Source organism: Contarinia nasturtii, unplaced genomic scaffold (assembly GCF_009176525.2).
Source record: "Contarinia nasturtii isolate CC-2019 unplaced genomic scaffold, AAFC_CNas_1.1 Cnas_scaffold_864, whole genome shotgun sequence".
Classification (NCBI taxonomy): Eukaryota; Metazoa; Arthropoda; class Insecta; order Diptera; family Cecidomyiidae; genus Contarinia; species Contarinia nasturtii.
Window position 1 is genome coordinate 4,618,808 of NW_022198211.1, and position 18,794 is coordinate 4,637,601.

Below are 18,794 nucleotides of genomic sequence, written 5' to 3' on the forward strand. Positions count from 1 at the left end.
TTCTCAAAAAGAAATATTCCGTATTTCTCCAGAGCATTTTTTTCTTCTTTCATTAAAAATGCATTTACATCGTCCATTGTTTATTTTATTGATACTTTCGTCTATTAAATTTGATACTGTGTCGAATATTAGACGCTAAATTTATTGTGCGCTGTTGTCACCAGTGGGTAAACACAAACGTAAACTCGCTTTCGAACGCCATTTAAATCAAGAAATAAAGAGAAACAACAAGTTTTTTGCATTATAAACCATCGATGCATCGTCGGAACGGCTTCTTTTTATCAATTTTAATGGCACATATAATATCACCGCAAGCAAATGGGCACGCATCCAATTTGATTATGTAAATATGTTCGGCAAGAGGGAAAAAATCTAATTAAATTCTTTTGATTTCGGGTCCGAGTCGCTGAATTGATTAAAACGTTGCAGATGGGAAGATACAATGAGAAAATCACTCAAAATCGAAAGTTAATTGTATTTTGCACATAGTTTAAAGCAACATACAATGTATACCTGTGCACTAGCCGAAACAATACCAAATCAAGCTGCAGTCATGTGGCAAAAACAAAACCAGATTGAAGTTTCAATTTTCTTTGTAAATAGTAACAGAACAACGATATTATGCGATGATGATGATGCTGGTTACCAAACAAAGCGTAATGCCTGACTTGTCGCATAACAACAACAACAACAACATAAATACATACATAGAGTGGAAAGGAAATAACGCAAGGGAAACAAGCCGATGATGAACTCGCATAAAGAATTATGACACCCATGAGACTATTGTACGAGTCGATTCAGTACTGGTGATAGCTCCTTGCTGTCTTTAAATAGGCATACATTTTCCAATGTTAGCATAATATACAACCATAAGTTGCTATCATTTCACTTTATTCAGTCACTCATATACTTTCGATTATTTTCTATTGTTTGCTTCGTTTATTCGATTGTAGCAACAAGGCTTTATACATTTTTTTTTATTAAATATGGAAATTCTACTATGGAACGCACATTTGATACATGAATTTTGAAGTTCATTTCTCTATCTCTTGGAATTAATCTAATATTTCATTTTTATGACAGAGAATAAAAAATTTATGGATTTTTTGCATGTTATTTAAAAAATACTGAAATGGTTTCAAATCAATCACTCTTATCATTCTATCAATTTAGTTTCTTTGACATGGATTTCCATTTCATTCCAAAATAAATGTTTCTTCCTTACAATATCTCGCAAAATCATTAGATTTATATTTGGAAAGCCAATTGGAAATGATTTTACATTATTAAAAGGGACACAACAATTCTGCGGTAGAATGTCGAGTGTGCTTGTAATTCAAGTGACATCCATGAAAAATTCTACAAAAGCAAATATGTTTTGTTGATGATGAACCAGATGTCACTTTCCGCCTCATTTAAATCTTCTATTTTTCCATTTAACCAGACACAATCCTTTCCATACGCTATCGATTTAAAAACGTTTGTTTGTTGAATCTAGCGATTTCAAGTGTTAAATACATTTAAAATATGCTCTTGTTCCATTGAGTAAAATCCAATTTTCTGTCTAATTAATTCTTCGCTAAATGGATGGCTTGTTGGTTTATGTTTATGTAATTCCTGACATTTGCTTGCGAAGATAACAGACATAAAACATTTGTTTTAACCCTTTTTCCCGGTCGCGATATGCTACAAACAAAAGTATACGTGATCAGTTTTTATCAGTCTAGTTATGCTATGGCATTCGATTCGCATCGAATGTATCGGGGCGTTGTTGCAATTATTGTTTAACACGCGCAACGATTCGTTGCGCTTGCTGCCACATGAAAAAAAGGATCGGGATGAACGACAATTTGTTGTTTAAAATTTCTATGGAACGATAAATTAGTCGGCTTTAAAAACTTTTTCACTTCGGCATATCCTTTGGCTGAGATTTTGTTTGTTAAATTTTTTCCCTCGTCGACTTGCAATTCATAAACAATTTCTTTCTTCAATTAAATTCGTGCCGTTTGTATTTCAAATTTATCCGTGAAATTGCATTATATATCTCGGAATAGTGTATCCTTTTTTTGTTGCAACAAAAAATACACATTCCAAAAAATCGATTTGATTTTTTTGCTGGTTAATGTTGTCGATGGAATACCAAATAGTGTTTGCTATATATATATATTGAATGACAAAAATGATTATAAATCATAAACTGTCAACGTCAAAACCCTTTCATTTTAGCAGCTTTGCTTTTGCTTTTTTTCTATTAGTCACCTACCATTAAAATGAACAATAATTATTTTCATTAGAAACGGAGAAACAGCCCAAAATCAGCACAAATGCGCTGTTTTAGAACACCATTACCACATACTCACACAATGTCAACATATGTAGAACCGAAGTGTCGTTCACGTGTTGAGTGTGGCGTGCAACACAAGAATCACATTTGCTGCATGAAACACCAACAGATTGAGCGTATAAATTTAAATTAATAAAACTTGAATAATTATTAATTTCAATAATTTTAAATGGGCGAATGTGGTTTTGGATTTGGTGTTTTGACAACACTTTTCAATTAACATACGTACTTACGTGTGTTTGTGCAGGAAAAAAGTGCTTCAAAAACGAGGCATTCAAACTCACATTTCAAGTGATTCAAGCCCAAATTACACCATTCAAAGGGAGTCAAAATGTGAAATTTTCAGTATAATGGACAGCAATTTGCTGAAAACGATTGAGGAATGAAAATTGATAGCAGGTCGATTAGAAAAAAGCCAATGATTTCTCTTCTTGTTATGGTTTTAGTGGTGAAAACCATTGATCTTTCCAGCGTAGCAGAATGTCGAGTCGAATTATAATAGAATTTCGTATTCTCCTTGACGAATTGCAATTCCCTTACACACTCGAAATGTTATTATACAATAAATAACCCCCATGAGTATCATTACATATCCACCGCATGAATCGCATGGATTTTGTTATTTTTCATCGTTGTTCGTGGCCTGTTCTTATATTCTCGACAAATTCACAAACGGTTAAAGATCTGATCCCCAATTTTTTCCTTATATGACCGAGTTCCCCCTAAATTACATATACTTTTTTTGAATATTATGCAATATTTGATTAGATAAAAATCATATGACAAACAAAAATTCAACTAAAATCACCGCAATTCTTGCATTTTTACCACGTTAACCTATTTGAATGGGTGAAAATAAAAATCCGACTTGTACGCAGAGTCTATAAAAGTGGAACATGGAGTTTTTTTACATAGTTTATTTGTTGTAATACAACAACAATTCTATGTAAAAAAAAAACGTTGTGTTCCACTTTTATAGACTCTGCGTACAAGTCGGATTTTTATTCTGACCCATTCATTTCAAGTTTTTATTCAACTATTATTGTCTTTCTTTCTATCTGAAGTTTGAAGTTTCATTTGGATTGTTAATTAAAACATTGAATGATACAATTTTAAACCAACAATTGACACACATTATGTAACACTATTGATATTCTTTTTTGGCTCTATCCCTCGACTTCATTTTTAGCCGTGGAGAAAAGTGAAACGTGACATGTGCAAAGCAGTGTGACATATCCAGAGAGCACACCAATTCAGCGCCATGTTTATCGAACCACATCGAATAATCAAAAGTTAGGATGCCGTGAAATTGTTTGGTGAGCATTCGTCTATACAAGTTTGGGCGTTTTCTTTTCATTTTGGTGTTTTTTTTTGCGTTTTTTCTACAAACAAACTTTATTCGAAATTTTCCACGGTAAATAAAAGACAATGTAACCGATTTACGCCTTGTGACAACTTTGTAAAATGAAACAAAACAACTTTGCCACCAATTGTTTTGTTACATTTTATATTGAGAACTTTTTTTGTTCAACGTCTCTAATCGAAATAAAGTGTTTCTATTTTGTCGGACACTAAAGTTCAAAGATAACACATTTTGTAAACACAATAATGATTTTGATAAGCAAAACATACGACCAGAGTAACGAAATAGTTCATTTGAAGGATTTGAATGCATTATATGAATTTTTGTTAGGCTATTCATTAAAAAACGAAGCAAACTCACTAACTATGGTAATTATTAAAAGCAGTACACCATAAAACTAATAAAAATAGTTTTGTATTAAAAGCCGATTGAAATAATTCTATGATATGAACGCGTACATTTCAAACAAGAATATCGACTGTCATTCAATCAAAACAATTTGACATTACTCACATATGTCTCTATTGGCCATAAATTCAAGTTACCGATAAACTTCTACTTTTCATCAACGATATTGTAAATTCCATTGATGACGACGACATTTTTATCTCTCTGTTTGCTGATGATTTGAAATTGACAACTTCAATCACTGACACCAATGACACTATCAAACTTCAAGTGGCAATTGATAAATTAAAGAACTGGTGCGAAGCAAACAAACTTTACCTAAATCTCGACAAATGCTCTGTTATGTCGATATCGAAAAGGAGAGAGAAAATCATGTGCTCCTACTCATATGGCAGTCACAATTTTAAGAGAGTAAGCGAACAAAGAGACTTGGGAGTAATTTTTGACAGCAAATTTAACTTCATCAAACACATCGATTCAATCGTGGCCAAAGCAACATCAGCGCTCGGATTCGTAAAGAGATTCTGCTACGATATTCCTGATGTCAATACTCTCAAGTCATTATACTGCGCCCTCGTACAACCAATCTTGGAGTATGGCAGTTTAGTATGGCTACCGTACCATGGAATTCACAAGAACAAAATTGAATCTTGCCTTCGTCAATTCTCAATGTTTGCACTCAAGGAGTATCCAAACATCTCGAATGACTACAAAATATCATCGTACAACGCTCGCCTGGGCAAACTAAACATGCAATCACTCCAAAGGCGCCGTATAAACGCATCAATTTTATTCATATTCGACTTGATGCAAAATAATGTTCACTGCCCATCACTGAAGACTGAAATGGCCCGCAATCAAAATGAACGTAACTTGAGAAGCGTCGAGTACTTCAAAATCAATGACAAATTCTTCCGTATCAATCCATCCGTTCCACTCAACCAAATGTGCAAAATGTCAAATAGGGTCCACGAACTATTTTCAATGCAATTAAAGAGATCAACTTTCACAAATCGACTTTTAGCCTTAAGCGATGATCACTTTTCAAACTTGTCATTGGTGTCCAATTATAACACTGTTTTCTTAAACGAGCAAATGTGATACATTGTGATTTATTTTTTATATAGATATAGTATTTAAAATTATATTTATTTATTAGTTTCCGACTCATCGTATCCGCGTGCAATTTGAAAATATTAACTATTTATAAGTGTTTTTTGATGTTTGACGGGATAACTTTTGGCTATTACAGTAAGACGTAGCTAATTGTTTATTTATTCATTTATTCATTTATATGTTATAAAGATGTAATTTTAACTTTGGCCATGGGGGGCGTAGTGACCACTGCGAATTCGGCGGCCCCATTCGGTCTATTTACCTTTACCGTGCAGCCTGGGATGGTGGCTGAGTGTTCATTTGATCTACTGACCCGGGCTGGTACAGCCTGGGATGGTGGCTGAGTGTTCATTCGATCTACTGACCCGGGCTGGTGGACCGTGTGGGTGACCGTTAGAATATCGTATGTGGTCATAAGATTATTATTGAAAAGATGTGGTTTTTAACGGTGATCAGATGTTTATTTATTTATTTATTTATTTATTTATTCACCGTCTGATCTCAGACTGAATTAATCACAAAATTTGTACAATATCATTCACAATGAAACACCACCCGATCGTATACCCAGCTACCAGCCTTTTCGACTTCGGAGTAGCAGATATCGATTGTGTTCACTGTTTTAATTTCTATATTCTAAATAACACATAAAAGTTAAAAGTTAAATTTTTCACCGATCGAATATCACATTTTCTAATTTGACAATATTGTTTCTAAAGATGTGTCTTGATGCCGATTCTAAAAATGTTTCTCTTATCAAGTTAAAGTTTCTACAAGCCACGTAAAACGGCTGATTATGTGCATAATCCGATGAAAATGCCCTAACTCTAATCAGTTCTGTACTTCTTAAATTTCTTTGGTTTTCGTCATATTGCAGTCTTGTATATACAATTTTATTTCTAAGTGAACTCGACACTATTTTACCCAAAAGGAGGTCATAAATTAAATATACAGAGGCATTTATACGCCGTCTCCAAAGCGGTTGAATATTTAAAACATCACATCTAAATTGATACGGTGGTAGCACAAAATTTTCATCTCTTTGGTAAATAAATCTCAATGTCCATATCAAAAAATCTTTCTGAATTGATTCTATTCTATTGGAATGGATACGGTGATATGGTTGCCATACAATACTCGCATACTCTAATTTTGATCTGACTAGTGCACAATATAATATTTTAGCAGATTCAATTGTAAACTTATTCTTTAATGTTCGTTTGATGAAACCCATTGCCCCATGTGCACTGGCTGTAATCGCGTCGATGTGATTGACAAATTTCAGCTTCGTGTCAAATATAACTCCCAGATCCTTGTGTAAGTTGATCCTTTCAAATGTATGTTGGCCGTTGTTGATCGTATAATCATAATTGACTATGTTTCCGCATTTTGAGTATGTCATAACGAAACATTTCTTCAAGTTCAAATGCAGACTATTTTCAGTACACCATTCGCTCAATTGATTAATGGCATTCTGAAATATGATTGCATCTATAGGCGATTGTATGGTTCGGATTAATTTCAAATCATCTGCAAATAATAAAACAAGTGCATTTGACACGATTTCGACAATGTCGTTAATAAAAACAATGAAGAGACATGGTCCCAAAATACTTCCCGCTGGTACTCCAGAAGATACAGTGAAAGTTCGTGACTTTCGTTCACCGATTCCAACAAACTGTGTCCTATCTGTCAAATATCCATGGAACCATTTGACAAGCCGTCGGCCGAATCCAAATCTCACCAGCTTCTGCAACAATTTCATATGGTTCACACGATCGAAGGCCTTTTCGAAATCAGTATAAAGCACATCCGTTTGACATTTTTTGATCATAGAATCGATCGTGAAATTCACCATCTGTAACAAATTTGTCGATGTTGATCTATTTTTCACAAATCCATGTTGATTGTGGCAGATTTTCGAATTAACAAATGTGCTGATTTTGTTATACACAACAATTTCGAAAAGTTTGGCTATTGTCGGTATTATAACTACTGGCCTGTAGTTCGACGCGTTGCTCTTTTTACCAGACTTGTATATTGGCACAATTCTGGAATTTTTTAATGTTGTCGGAACACATCCTTGATGCAGTGATTTACAGAATAAGACTGTTAAGGGTTTCGACAATGTGTGCGCGCAATTTTTCAACATTTTCGGTGAAATACCATCCGGTCCGGCTCCTTTATTCACGTTGACCGATAGCAATGCCTTCATCACGTCGTTTTCATTGATGTCAATGTCAAATGATACATCTCCGCATTCACCTAATAATTGATCCAAGTTGATAATGTCGCTTCGTGTGTACTGATTTTCGAAAAAGTCAGCAAATAATTCGGCTTTCGATGTGTCAGTGTCCGCAATTTCATCGTTGTATTCAACAATAGCCGGAATATCGCTCCTTTTTCTCCTGTCGTTCACAAATCGCCAAAAATGTTTTGGATTTGCTCTGATTTGCGATTGTATACGGCTGATATACGACTTGAAAAGCTGGCCCTGCAATTGCATGAACGAATCGGTTATGGCATTGTATTCGTCAAAGCTGCCAGATTCCCTTGCACGTTTGTATGCCTTTCTTCTTAAATTTTTCAGGTGCTTCAATGGTTTTGTGTACCACGGTGGATCAGTGCTTTTTTGTACAGTGATTTTCGGAACAAAAGAATCCATCGCCTCGTGTAGAACATTGCCAAAAGCTTGGAATGCATTCTCGAGGTCATCTATTCGATTCATTCCTGCCAAAGTGTCATTCGCATCGAAGAATGCATTCATTGCAACGAAATCAGCCGAACTGTATGCATAAATTTCCGATGTTTGATTCGTTATTGCTTCATTTTCATAGATTGTGACTTCAATTTCGATTGCTTTATGCCAATTGTCGGATTTTATTAATGGTCTTGTTGATTCAATCATCGACATTTCGTAGAACTTGTTTGTGAATACAAGATCCAAAACATTTCCAGCTGGATTTTCGATATTTGACAGTTGGTGGAAGCCACAATCAAACATAGCATCAAAAACAGCAATGCCACCTTCTGTCGACACATTTATTGGCAAATAGTAATCACCATCATCGGCTTTGACCCATTTGACACCGGGTTGATTGAAATCACCGCATACAACTACTATGTCATTCTCATTGTATGGAATCAACTTCACGATCTCAGCAAATTCCAAGAATTTTGCTGTCTCGTGTACTGACCGAATATACACCGAAAATACATAAACACTGCACGATCCGACCGAAATCTTCACGCACACATGCTCAAGTCCACTGTTTTCCGAAAGAAACAATTTTTCACTATTAAATGAGGAATCCACTGCGATTAAAACACCCCCACCGTCTATCCTGTCACTTGTGAGCTCAGTTCGATCTCCCCGGTATACATTATAGCGTTTTCCGAAATGTTCAATGTCCGTTATATTATTTACTAGCCACGTTTCGAAGAAAGAAATTATTTGAAATGGACACGATTTTGTTGCTAACCGTATCTCATCGACTTTGTTTCGAATGGAATGTGTATTTTGAATGTACACATTCAGTTTTGTTTGGTTTGGAGCTAAATGTTCATTTTGATGCAGTGGTTTTATTTGTCCGATGGTGTTTTTGGTGGCATTGTTTTCGGGGAATTTCCTTGTGTTTGGTTGGTCGTTGAATTTTGTTCGGTTGTTTCCATTTTTTCGGGTGTCAATTTTCGGCTGTCGATCGCATTTAAAGGCGGAAAGAAATCACCAAAAGTCAGGCTTTGCAAAAACTCGCGTACCATAATATCTTCTGGCCAAACTTCAGGATTAATTAAAACTTCAAAATCTTCGGTATTTGTTTCAATTTTGAACGAGACGAATTTTAGAGTTGACATATCACGGTCTTTTTTCACAAGCTTGTGGACATTTACTCGGTTTTTATCGTTGATCGTCGTATTTTCCATGATTAGTTCAATAATTTGTTCACTTGTTACTTCTGGCCGGAATCTTGACACCCAAACGGCTTTTTCAAATTTTGGCTTCAAATCCCGTTTCTTTGGCGCCACGGTTAATGCACAAGGACCTACTTTTGTTCCCGTTTTAACTTCTGGCAATTTTGATTTTTGGACCGGTATTTGCTCAATTCGTTTACGTTTGGCGGATTTTTGCGGTGCATTATTACTACGAAGAGCATTTGCAAAAGATAGTTTCGGTGTTGACGGTGATTGAAATTCACTTAAATTCATTTTATTCGGTACATTTGGTGCTGGACCATTACGGTTGGAAAGAGGGGGTCGGTTGGCTTTACCCATTAATACATCAGTTGCTTGGTAAATGTCAGCTGATTTTCTCAATACATTTTGTGTGTCACCATGTATTTCAATTGTTTTGGATTTCACTTCCATAATTATTGATTTCATATCGGCCAATTCGGTTAAAACGGATGAAATTTCAACACTTTCAATCGGTTGACGCGATTTGGACGACGAACGACTTGCTTTGGGCATTTTCAATGTTTTTTTCAAATCGGTTTTTGACATTGTGTCATCACAACAAACAAATGCACACGAAGACAAAATTGCCAGAATTGTCCCGCCATTTGATAACGACACTTTTATAATTTCGTTGTTGTCGATGCTTTCATGATTTGCAAGGCCAAAACATTTCATGAAACACAATTTTCCGCATTTTATACACTTGATTTTCGGTCCCGCTGGGCATTCGTCATTATTACATTGATGTTGTGTCATTTTGACACAATACAACAACAAAATACACTACGAAAAAATATGCAGAGTCACTCTCTCTAAACCAATAAATATCTTAACTAAATTCACTGTACTCGATAGTCTATAGATGCACAACACTTTAATGGTCAATTTAATCAATTTTGCAATAAAAAATATTCAGTTTTTACAATATAATAAATAAAAAACACAGACGGTGTATCAAACAAAACAACAGCTGTGAACTGTCAACTGTTTACCATGGTATATCACTGATTCATACCTTTTTCCCACCAACAAATGTATAAAAAATTGTAAAAACTCAAATGATTCAGCCAGTTTTGGCGGTGAATAAAGATATTATAAATTAATGTATTCATTTCTCGGCACTGATTGATTCACTAGAGAACCATTGAATATGGTATTTATCAAAAAACTGTCCAAACAATGAGGCACGGATTAAATTTTCCACAAGTGACCGACCACAAATAACAAACGAATAAAAATGTCAAATTTGATTTACTGATTGAAAACATTGCAACAAACGTTCATAATTCACAGTAATTGTCCATTCAGATCAAAAATTGAGCTTATAAATTATTGTGATATATTCTGCAATGAGTTTGCATATATTATTCGCAAGAGAAATGTTCGTGCATGTCATGGATTTGCATTTGCAATATTACAATGAACACAATATAACATTTAACGGAAACATCATTAAGAACGGGTCAAATGTTAGCAGTAAAAAATAGCGGAATAAAACTGATCTTATTGAAAGTTTTATGTGTATGTGTGTGATAAATTTAAGAAAAATGGTATTTAAGAATCATTTTGCTGTGGGAAAAATGTCGGTTATAAAAAGTTTTGACGGGACTTATTACAACTCCATGATTCACGGACTGGAAAAATGACCAACTATAAAAATTAAATCAAACTATTTATTCAAAATTAGCATCATTGATTTGAAGGAATTCTTCCAAATAGTACAGTTGTTTGTTGAAATAAATTTTTCGTATCGCGCTTTCCTATAAAATCAAAAATGGTGAAATTACAAAATTTAATATCTTAAATTTGCCTGCAAATAAACTTTGTTATTGAACTCTCTTCCTTTTCTCATGTTTCTGTAAAAAATAACATAAATAGACCACCAATCAAAAAATAGGCTGGAAAAAATATTTCAGTTATGACACATATCTAACAAATGAATAGTAAGTAAAATAAAAACGTTCATTATTTTTTATTTCTGGCGAACATTGTAAGACAATGCAAAAAATAGCTCATTCATGATTTTACTGATTTTGTTTTTTTTTCCTTTTTCTTACAATCGTGTGTGTTGACGCGCGTGTCAAATGGGAAACCCGTATAAATATTGATGAGAATGTAGTTTAAAATAGAGAACACGATGACTTGAATTTTTTATGTGTGAATTAATATATAGAACGGTCGACATCAATTAAAAAACACTAAACACCTTTCTTTATATGCCAAAATGCAGTTGCCGATTACGATATACTTAATTCAAAGATGGTTGATGCGTACAAACAAAAATAATGATTCAGTCATCAAAATGTGAGCTAATGTTTTATTCTCTTTTCAAAAAAGAAGCTAAGAAAAGTTGACACACACCCATAAATATAATGTACATAGCAAGACGTTATAATTCTTCTGTGTTACTTTTTATCTTTTGTCAAATATCTTTCAAGCAAATGTCCTTAATCAATCATTATTTATACACTGTTCTTTAAATAGCTTCTGTTCAAAAAAACGCAACAAAATTAGAAACTGTCGTAATAATTCCATTTCGATGTGGCTGGTGTGAACCATGAATAACAATGAGAGAATTGTAGCGGTACCCAGAGGTTACAAAATAACAATAAATCATTTAAACATCATTTTGTCATATCTTTCCGTATTCGATATTTCTATTCGTTGTGACGGTTTTATGTGGGCTGAATCAAATGCACCATTGACGCAATTCAATTTCCTTTTTTCCGATTTCTTCAAGAGATTAAATCGTTTATTTATTTTAAATAAAACTTTCGAATTTGAATTTAAATAAATTTTCACCAATCATTCATAGCCTATTTATATACTTTATAATCCCTTCTCCAATACTGATTTCAAATAAGAAAAAAAAACAATTATTTATTCAATTAAAATGGTTCGTAGCAATGTCCGAAAACGGATTTGATTCGGTGAATTAAGTGGAAGGTGTTGTGAAAGTATGTAAAACAAAACAAAGGCCATTGTCCACCTCTTGGTTTGATCGTTAATGATCTATTGTTTTCTAAAAAACAAATTAAAATGCGGCAAGTTGCTGACGGAGTCAGGTGAAATGAAAAGAAACAAAATAAAGAAGAAAATCATGTAATATTAATTCAACGGGAACCAATAATTTAAGTTACAAATTAAAAGAAATAGAAAATGGTTTATTATTCGATTGGCAAACATTCACACAAACAGTGCTGCACCACTTCTACCAATGATGCATCTGCTCTAGCCGTAGATAAAATGAAAGAAAACTACAATAATATATTTTTTGTAATATTCTATTCGAAACTTTTCCAATCTTCTCTTGCTATGAGGAAATGAATTTTGTTTTCTAAAGCAGAATTATAATCACATTCATCGGTGATATTCGTATCGTATGCAATTAAATAAAATTCAAAAATTAAAATGCTGATGAGGTATCAACGTTTCTTGCATTTGTGGTTTTTATGACGGATTTCATTAGATAAATCGTCGTAGAATCAGCCCAAACTTAACCTTGAAACTACCTAACAACCGAATTGAAATTAATAAAGTGGTCAACAATAAAAAAAAATTTATGCGATCTCAATATGTTTTTCGCAAGAAACAAAACTGATTTCTCTCAGAAATCGGGAGTAATTTAAGATTGGTAATCTCTGGTGATCTCAGCGAGCTCACAAGTATTCCGAAATCAAGACAGCAGAAAAAGTCTCGTTAGCATTGCCGAAATGCCAAGCAATCATAGAAGCGTAAGCAGGAGAAAACTTCTTAAAATATGAGTGGCTGCTGCTTACTCGTTGGTTTCCTTGATGATGATGACGACGATGATATCACAACACATTTTATTTATTTATTTATGATTTTTTTTCATAATGTTATTTCACCGGTCAATTTTCGTTGGATTCGTACTCATAGCATGCGCATTGGATAAACTATACAAATATTTCTAGCCTCACAAATGATGTTGTTTGAATGGACGAAGGAATGAACGCGTTCACTCTCTACTTGATTATTATCATTTACGATTATTATTCATTTTCATGTGCTTATTAAAATGTGTAATACACGATTTTTTCTCTTCCTCTCTCTTTTTTTCGCCGGTGTAATTCATATTTTGTTCGTTCGTTTGGCTGGTATGTGCAGATTGAATATGATGGTGGTGTGGTTCGTGCATGGTAATTTGAGCGCTTTAAGTTCAACCATGTTTGACTCTAAAAGTGTTTTATTGTTTTTTGCTTTCCCTCTCTACCTGTGCGTTGCCTAACTTTTATTTCAGTATTTTTTATTCACTTTGAGAACTACTTACAATTAAAGAATTTTTTTTATGCAGCGCCTCATGCCATTTTTGTTATGGTGAGCGAGGTGGTGAACAGAAAAAAGAAACATATATTTATGTGAAGTACAAATAAGTCAAACGGTTGTAAGCATGGAGAAGAAATTGAACTGAATTTATTATAATAATAATTGCCTTATAGTGCAACCACAAACACACACTTGATAGCAGCTCATACTTCAGTGTCACTTTAATGCCAACGGCAGGAGTTCGGAGTTATGTGCCCTTCTCCCTCTATCGCATCCGAACCATTTCGTTAATAACAAGCCTTTTGAGTACATTCAATAGCCGTACGTCATTTTCTTCTTTGCATTTACCATCTCGTGAATTTTGTATCTAGTGCTATCGTGTACAAGTGCGATGAATGAAATTAGTGAAAATGTGTGCGTCAAAGAGAAAAAAACGGAATTGAAATCACCGAAAAAAAAATCCTTTTACAATTGCACGACGAATTGCACGTTGACTAAGACGTTGAAATGAACAACATTCGGCGTATGCGCAAAAAGGAATTATATGGTGTCCTTAGTATCAACGTTGTACATTTTTGATGTGTTTGCGATCGACAACAAGTTAACTCTCTTTCTATGTCTTTTTCTTATACATCGAACATTAAATTGCGCACATTTTTCTGCGGCACTCTTGGTAAATGCCATGTATGTTGTTGTTGTTGTCGTTGGCTTTTTAACGATCGTCTTTCTTTTGAGCATTTTCTGCCTGCCATTGTTATTACTGTTCATCGTTTAATTTCACGTTTCGCACCCAGTCACGCACACCATATACGTTTTGTGTGCCAAACGCTCGATATCATTTTGCCGTTCGTGCATACGTATGCTTGTATCTGTGTATTCAACGCTGCGAACAGATTTTAAATTGAAAACAGCAAAAAAAAGTGTGAACCCAAGCCGTATGCAAGTCACCTTAAGTGAAGTAATAAACACTATTCTCTGCTTTCCACGTAATCGCACCGTACTCTCTTGATTACTCTACCACGGCATTGAAATATAAAGACATTACAGAAATTAGCAAAAGGCAATCGTATTTCATTCGTTTGTATATCGATCGATGAATTGCACACACTGTGCATTTTGTAAATCTGACTTCCACTGGCTGTTCTTTTTATTTTTATTTTTGCTCAATTTAACCATTCGCACAACCAATAAGTATATTTATCGAATTATTCGGGAAAAAATGTATTTATCGTGGTATAATAATCATATTTATTTATTAAGAATGATTCTGGTTTTGCACGTTTTGTATATACGACGATGCGCCATTGATATAATTATGATGTTGGTCAACGATAATGTCTTTTGGTCTCTGTACAGGAGATATAAAGGTGTGAATTATTTTTCTCTTCTTCATTTGAACTGCAAATGAAGGTTTTCAAAGTCGCGTTAACGCAAGCACACAAAATCAGTTGAATTGGATCTACTGTGTATATGTTCATCAGAGAGATATTTGTCAACGCATTTTTCTCCACTTAATGCGTGAAAAATGACTAACGCTACAAGAAGAAACCATGATAAATCGACTGATACATAATTACGGCATTGAAAATGTCAATTCACTTGACAAATTAATTAGTGATACTCCTTTTGCATTTTGGATTATAATTATAATTATGATAGAGAGTTGACTCAACGAAAAGAACCTCGTTCGAAAGGCATTTTTTATCTTTCATTTGAATATCTTTTTCATCATTTAGAAACACCATCCATTTATAATCTATCGAATCGAATAAAGCTTCTATAATCTTGAATTAATATAAACAACTGTTAAACGTGGCAAACAAAATAATTTTACATCAATCGATAAATACAAAAAAAATAGAGAAAAAACAACACCCTTCACAGTTATGACAATGAAAATGGTAAAATTGGCAATTTTCTTGAGGCGCGCAATAAATATGGCAATTCGCGATGACGAAAAAATGTATAACATCCATGATATTAATATCCATGATATATTCACTGAAAGCTGAGAGAATGCTGTGAGAATATTGCTGTCAATATGAATTTATTTCATGAGAAATCTATTTGGAATTGAAAATTGTAAATAGCTTCAGCTATTAACATTCGTTTTGCATACACGAAACTGAAATAGCTTACACATTTTTTTTCTTTATAGTCGCTCAAGACTTTGTGTCAAATTTATTTTCACGTAACGAAAATTCTTGGATAATAATTTTCGTGCACGTTTTTTCCACAACACACCAGCGAAAAAGAAGAAGCATTTTTAGTTTAAAAAAGCGTAGAAACGTAGTTCTAATATGTACCGTAGCAATTGACTGCTTTTGGAAGTTAAACAAAAAATAGATGAACGAATAATAAAATTGTTTTAGTTTCATGAAAATGTACGTAGGCACAAAACTGACATTTGTTGAAGTTCAATAATCATATTTTTTGTTGTAAAAGTGACAAGATTCATAAAATTTACATGACAGTAGAGAGCGAGGCACAGCATTAAATCAGCATATATACCCCTCTCTCTCATATTGTGTAATTGAAGAATAAATTTGTGTATTTTATGAACATCGGATTAGTGAAAGAAGTCCAAATTAAATAAGTGTATGTAAGCAAAACATGTGAAATGTCAATGAATCACGCTATGCGCCCGGGTTTACTTATAGTGAATGAAAAAAATTGAACCATTTTCTGCATTCATCGAAGAACGAAGTTTATCATTGTTGAAAAAAAATAATAATTTGGGAAATTTTTTCCTTCATTTTTTTTTTATTTTGCCTCGCCATTTATTTACCATGTTGAACGAAATAGTTTAATAATTGATTTAATCGAAATGTGTTTAAAGGTATAAACAATGTTAAAATGTCAAAGCCATTTGTGAATGATTGGATTTTTATGGAGTTTAAGTTAGCGAAATGAAAACGAAAAATGTACGCTTTCCTCGTTACGAAGTCAATCAACAGATTAATAAAGCAATTATCCACTCGATAACAGTGTAGAAAAAAGAAGGAATTATTATGGCATTTTAGAGAGAGCGAGAAATAGAGGAAAAATGGCTACTCGGCAATCGAACGACAATGATAAATCATTTAGCGAGACTCTAATCGGCTAATGACGAACAACAACTCTCTATACTGACGACAATGATAACGATAAATAATATTGAAATAAGGAATAAATCGTTGTGGTTTATCTGGATTTAAATTGGTCATGTTTTTGTTAATTGCGTGTTATTTGTTTTCGATTCTTTAATTTTGGAATTAAACTATTGTTACTGAATTAAAAAATAAACGACTTACCACCTTCATCATTTGAGCAATCGCTGGGTGGACCTTGTGCTGTACGATTTGCTCCATTGAGATTGTGTTGTCCCAAATTTAGACCATTTGCAGTGCCAATCGCATTGAGACCGCTTAAACCGACCAGCGCGGCTTGTTGATTTGGCGGTGATCCTGTGGCCGAGGGTGCAAAACGCGGTCTTGATAAAAACGGGCTACCGAATACGCCGGGCATTCCAAACTGTAAAAATGGTGCCCATGGTGCAACAGCTCCACGATTTCGCGGTGCCAAATGAGCTGCCGCTGCAGCATACAATTGTAATGCTGGCTGTAGCCCAGCATTCGGAAAATTTGGTAAACCTTGATGCTCAAGCACCATTTTTTAAATTTCGTTTATATTGAACAATATTTCAATTAAGTCTTGTACTTTCTTTTTTGGCCAAGTTTCGATTGTACTAATAGATGTGTCGGCTTTCAAACAATGCCACAATTTAATTTTCGCTGGGTAATTTTTTTTCAAGACTTCAATTCAAAAATCCATTTTTTTTATTTGTATATTTTTTGATGAATAAGAAATCAAGTGTTTGTTTTAGTTTTAACGATTAACGGTCTATTGAAATTTTACAACGTCACATGTTGTTTTGCTTACGCCGTCGGTAAGTACACTGTCCACTTGCTTTATAGTCTACTGAACTAAGTTTCCAAATCTAGAACTTATATTCGGCGTTTAATCAACTGATATGTGCCTTATTACAAAACATACAATTCGTTTTTGAACACTTTGCGTTTGTAAATGTCTCTGTTTCTACATTCCCTAACTGGCAAAAATATTTTAAATTTGAACACAACGATGTACGTAATTCAATTAGTTCGTCATTATGTTTTTATAAACTTTTGAATATCGTTTTGTTGATTCAGTTGGGCAAACTGATCGAACTAAAAATACATCCACGCTTATAAAATCGAAAATAAAAATGTGTTACATGTGTTTTTCTTTATTCAAATATAATTGTCGATCGTGTAAAAATCGAGCAAATTTAAAATATTCTAATGTTATACAGCTGCTACAGTACAGTGTCTACACACAACGAATATTCACCAAGGACTGAATCGAAAAATGTGGTAATATACACACGATATCACGAAAAACTCGAAATTTCCAACCCGTCGTCGCGCACTCTGTTGCCGTCGTCGTCATCATCATCGTCACATTGTGGTTCAATATTGTGAGGCAGAGGAGAAACAACAAAACCAAGCGAAGAGTGAGAGAAACATGAACAGCAACAAACAAAAATGCCGAACGCTTCGCTTTAACAAAAAGCAACATACAACAACAAAAACAATAACAGCAACATTGAAACCGCATATATCGTAATATTGCGTTTGCTTTTCTGAATTGAAATATAACAAGCACAAAATGATTCTATGTGCCTGCCTGACTCGATGTTCTCCTTCTTTTTCGGCTTTCTTTCACATGCTTGTTTATTATTTTCAGTTTGTTTGTTCACACATACTACTACAATACTCATCTTAGCCGACATATATTGTACTATACTCACATACACATTCAAATAAGCATTTGACAGCGTGCATCAGTATGGGCGAATAACTTATATTTATATGTATAGGAAAAATGCAATTTATGGTGTTGTTTTATTATATTTATTCGCTTCTTGTACTGCTATAGTCTTTTACCCATTTTCTTGTATGAACACCAGCTGTGTATTTCTCCCTATTCGATTCCGAATGTTAAACACACACACACACATGTGTTCAGTCATATTTTGGGTGTTTAATATTTTCCACTATGCAAGTTGAATTCTATTTTATACTTGTTTCAGCTTGTTTTTTTCACTTGTTGTTAAATCTATTGAATTTTACTTTGGTTTCATAGTATGCGTATTTGTTAAGTGAAAAAGAATTGATTTCTATTCATTCTTCTTATAGGAAAACATTGCTCATGTAGATGTTGAACAAAATGATACGAAAACACACATACAATCTTGTTCTTGAATGTGACTGTGTCCGTCTCTCTCTCTTTCTGTGT

General features: G+C 33.9%; 1 protein-coding gene across 2 annotated transcripts in view; it reads right to left on the reverse strand.

The window, feature by feature from the left end:
- LOC116342481 (homeobox protein unc-4-like) overlaps positions 1-17,839 on the reverse strand; it is a 44,949-nt gene extending 27,110 nt beyond the window's left edge. The window contains exons 1-2 of one of the 2 annotated variants that reach the window (XM_031770118.1): positions 17,731-17,815; positions 16,769-17,565 (exon numbers count right to left, since the gene is read on the reverse strand). In XM_031770118.1, coding sequence (XP_031625978.1) covers positions 16,769-17,126 — 358 coding nt within the window. In that variant the 5' untranslated portion in view covers positions 17,127-17,565; positions 17,731-17,815. Of the gene's footprint in view, positions 1-16,768 lie in introns of both variants that reach the window. The other variant, XM_031770119.1, reaches the window with a different exon arrangement.
- Positions 17,840-18,794: the final 955 nt, after the last annotated feature.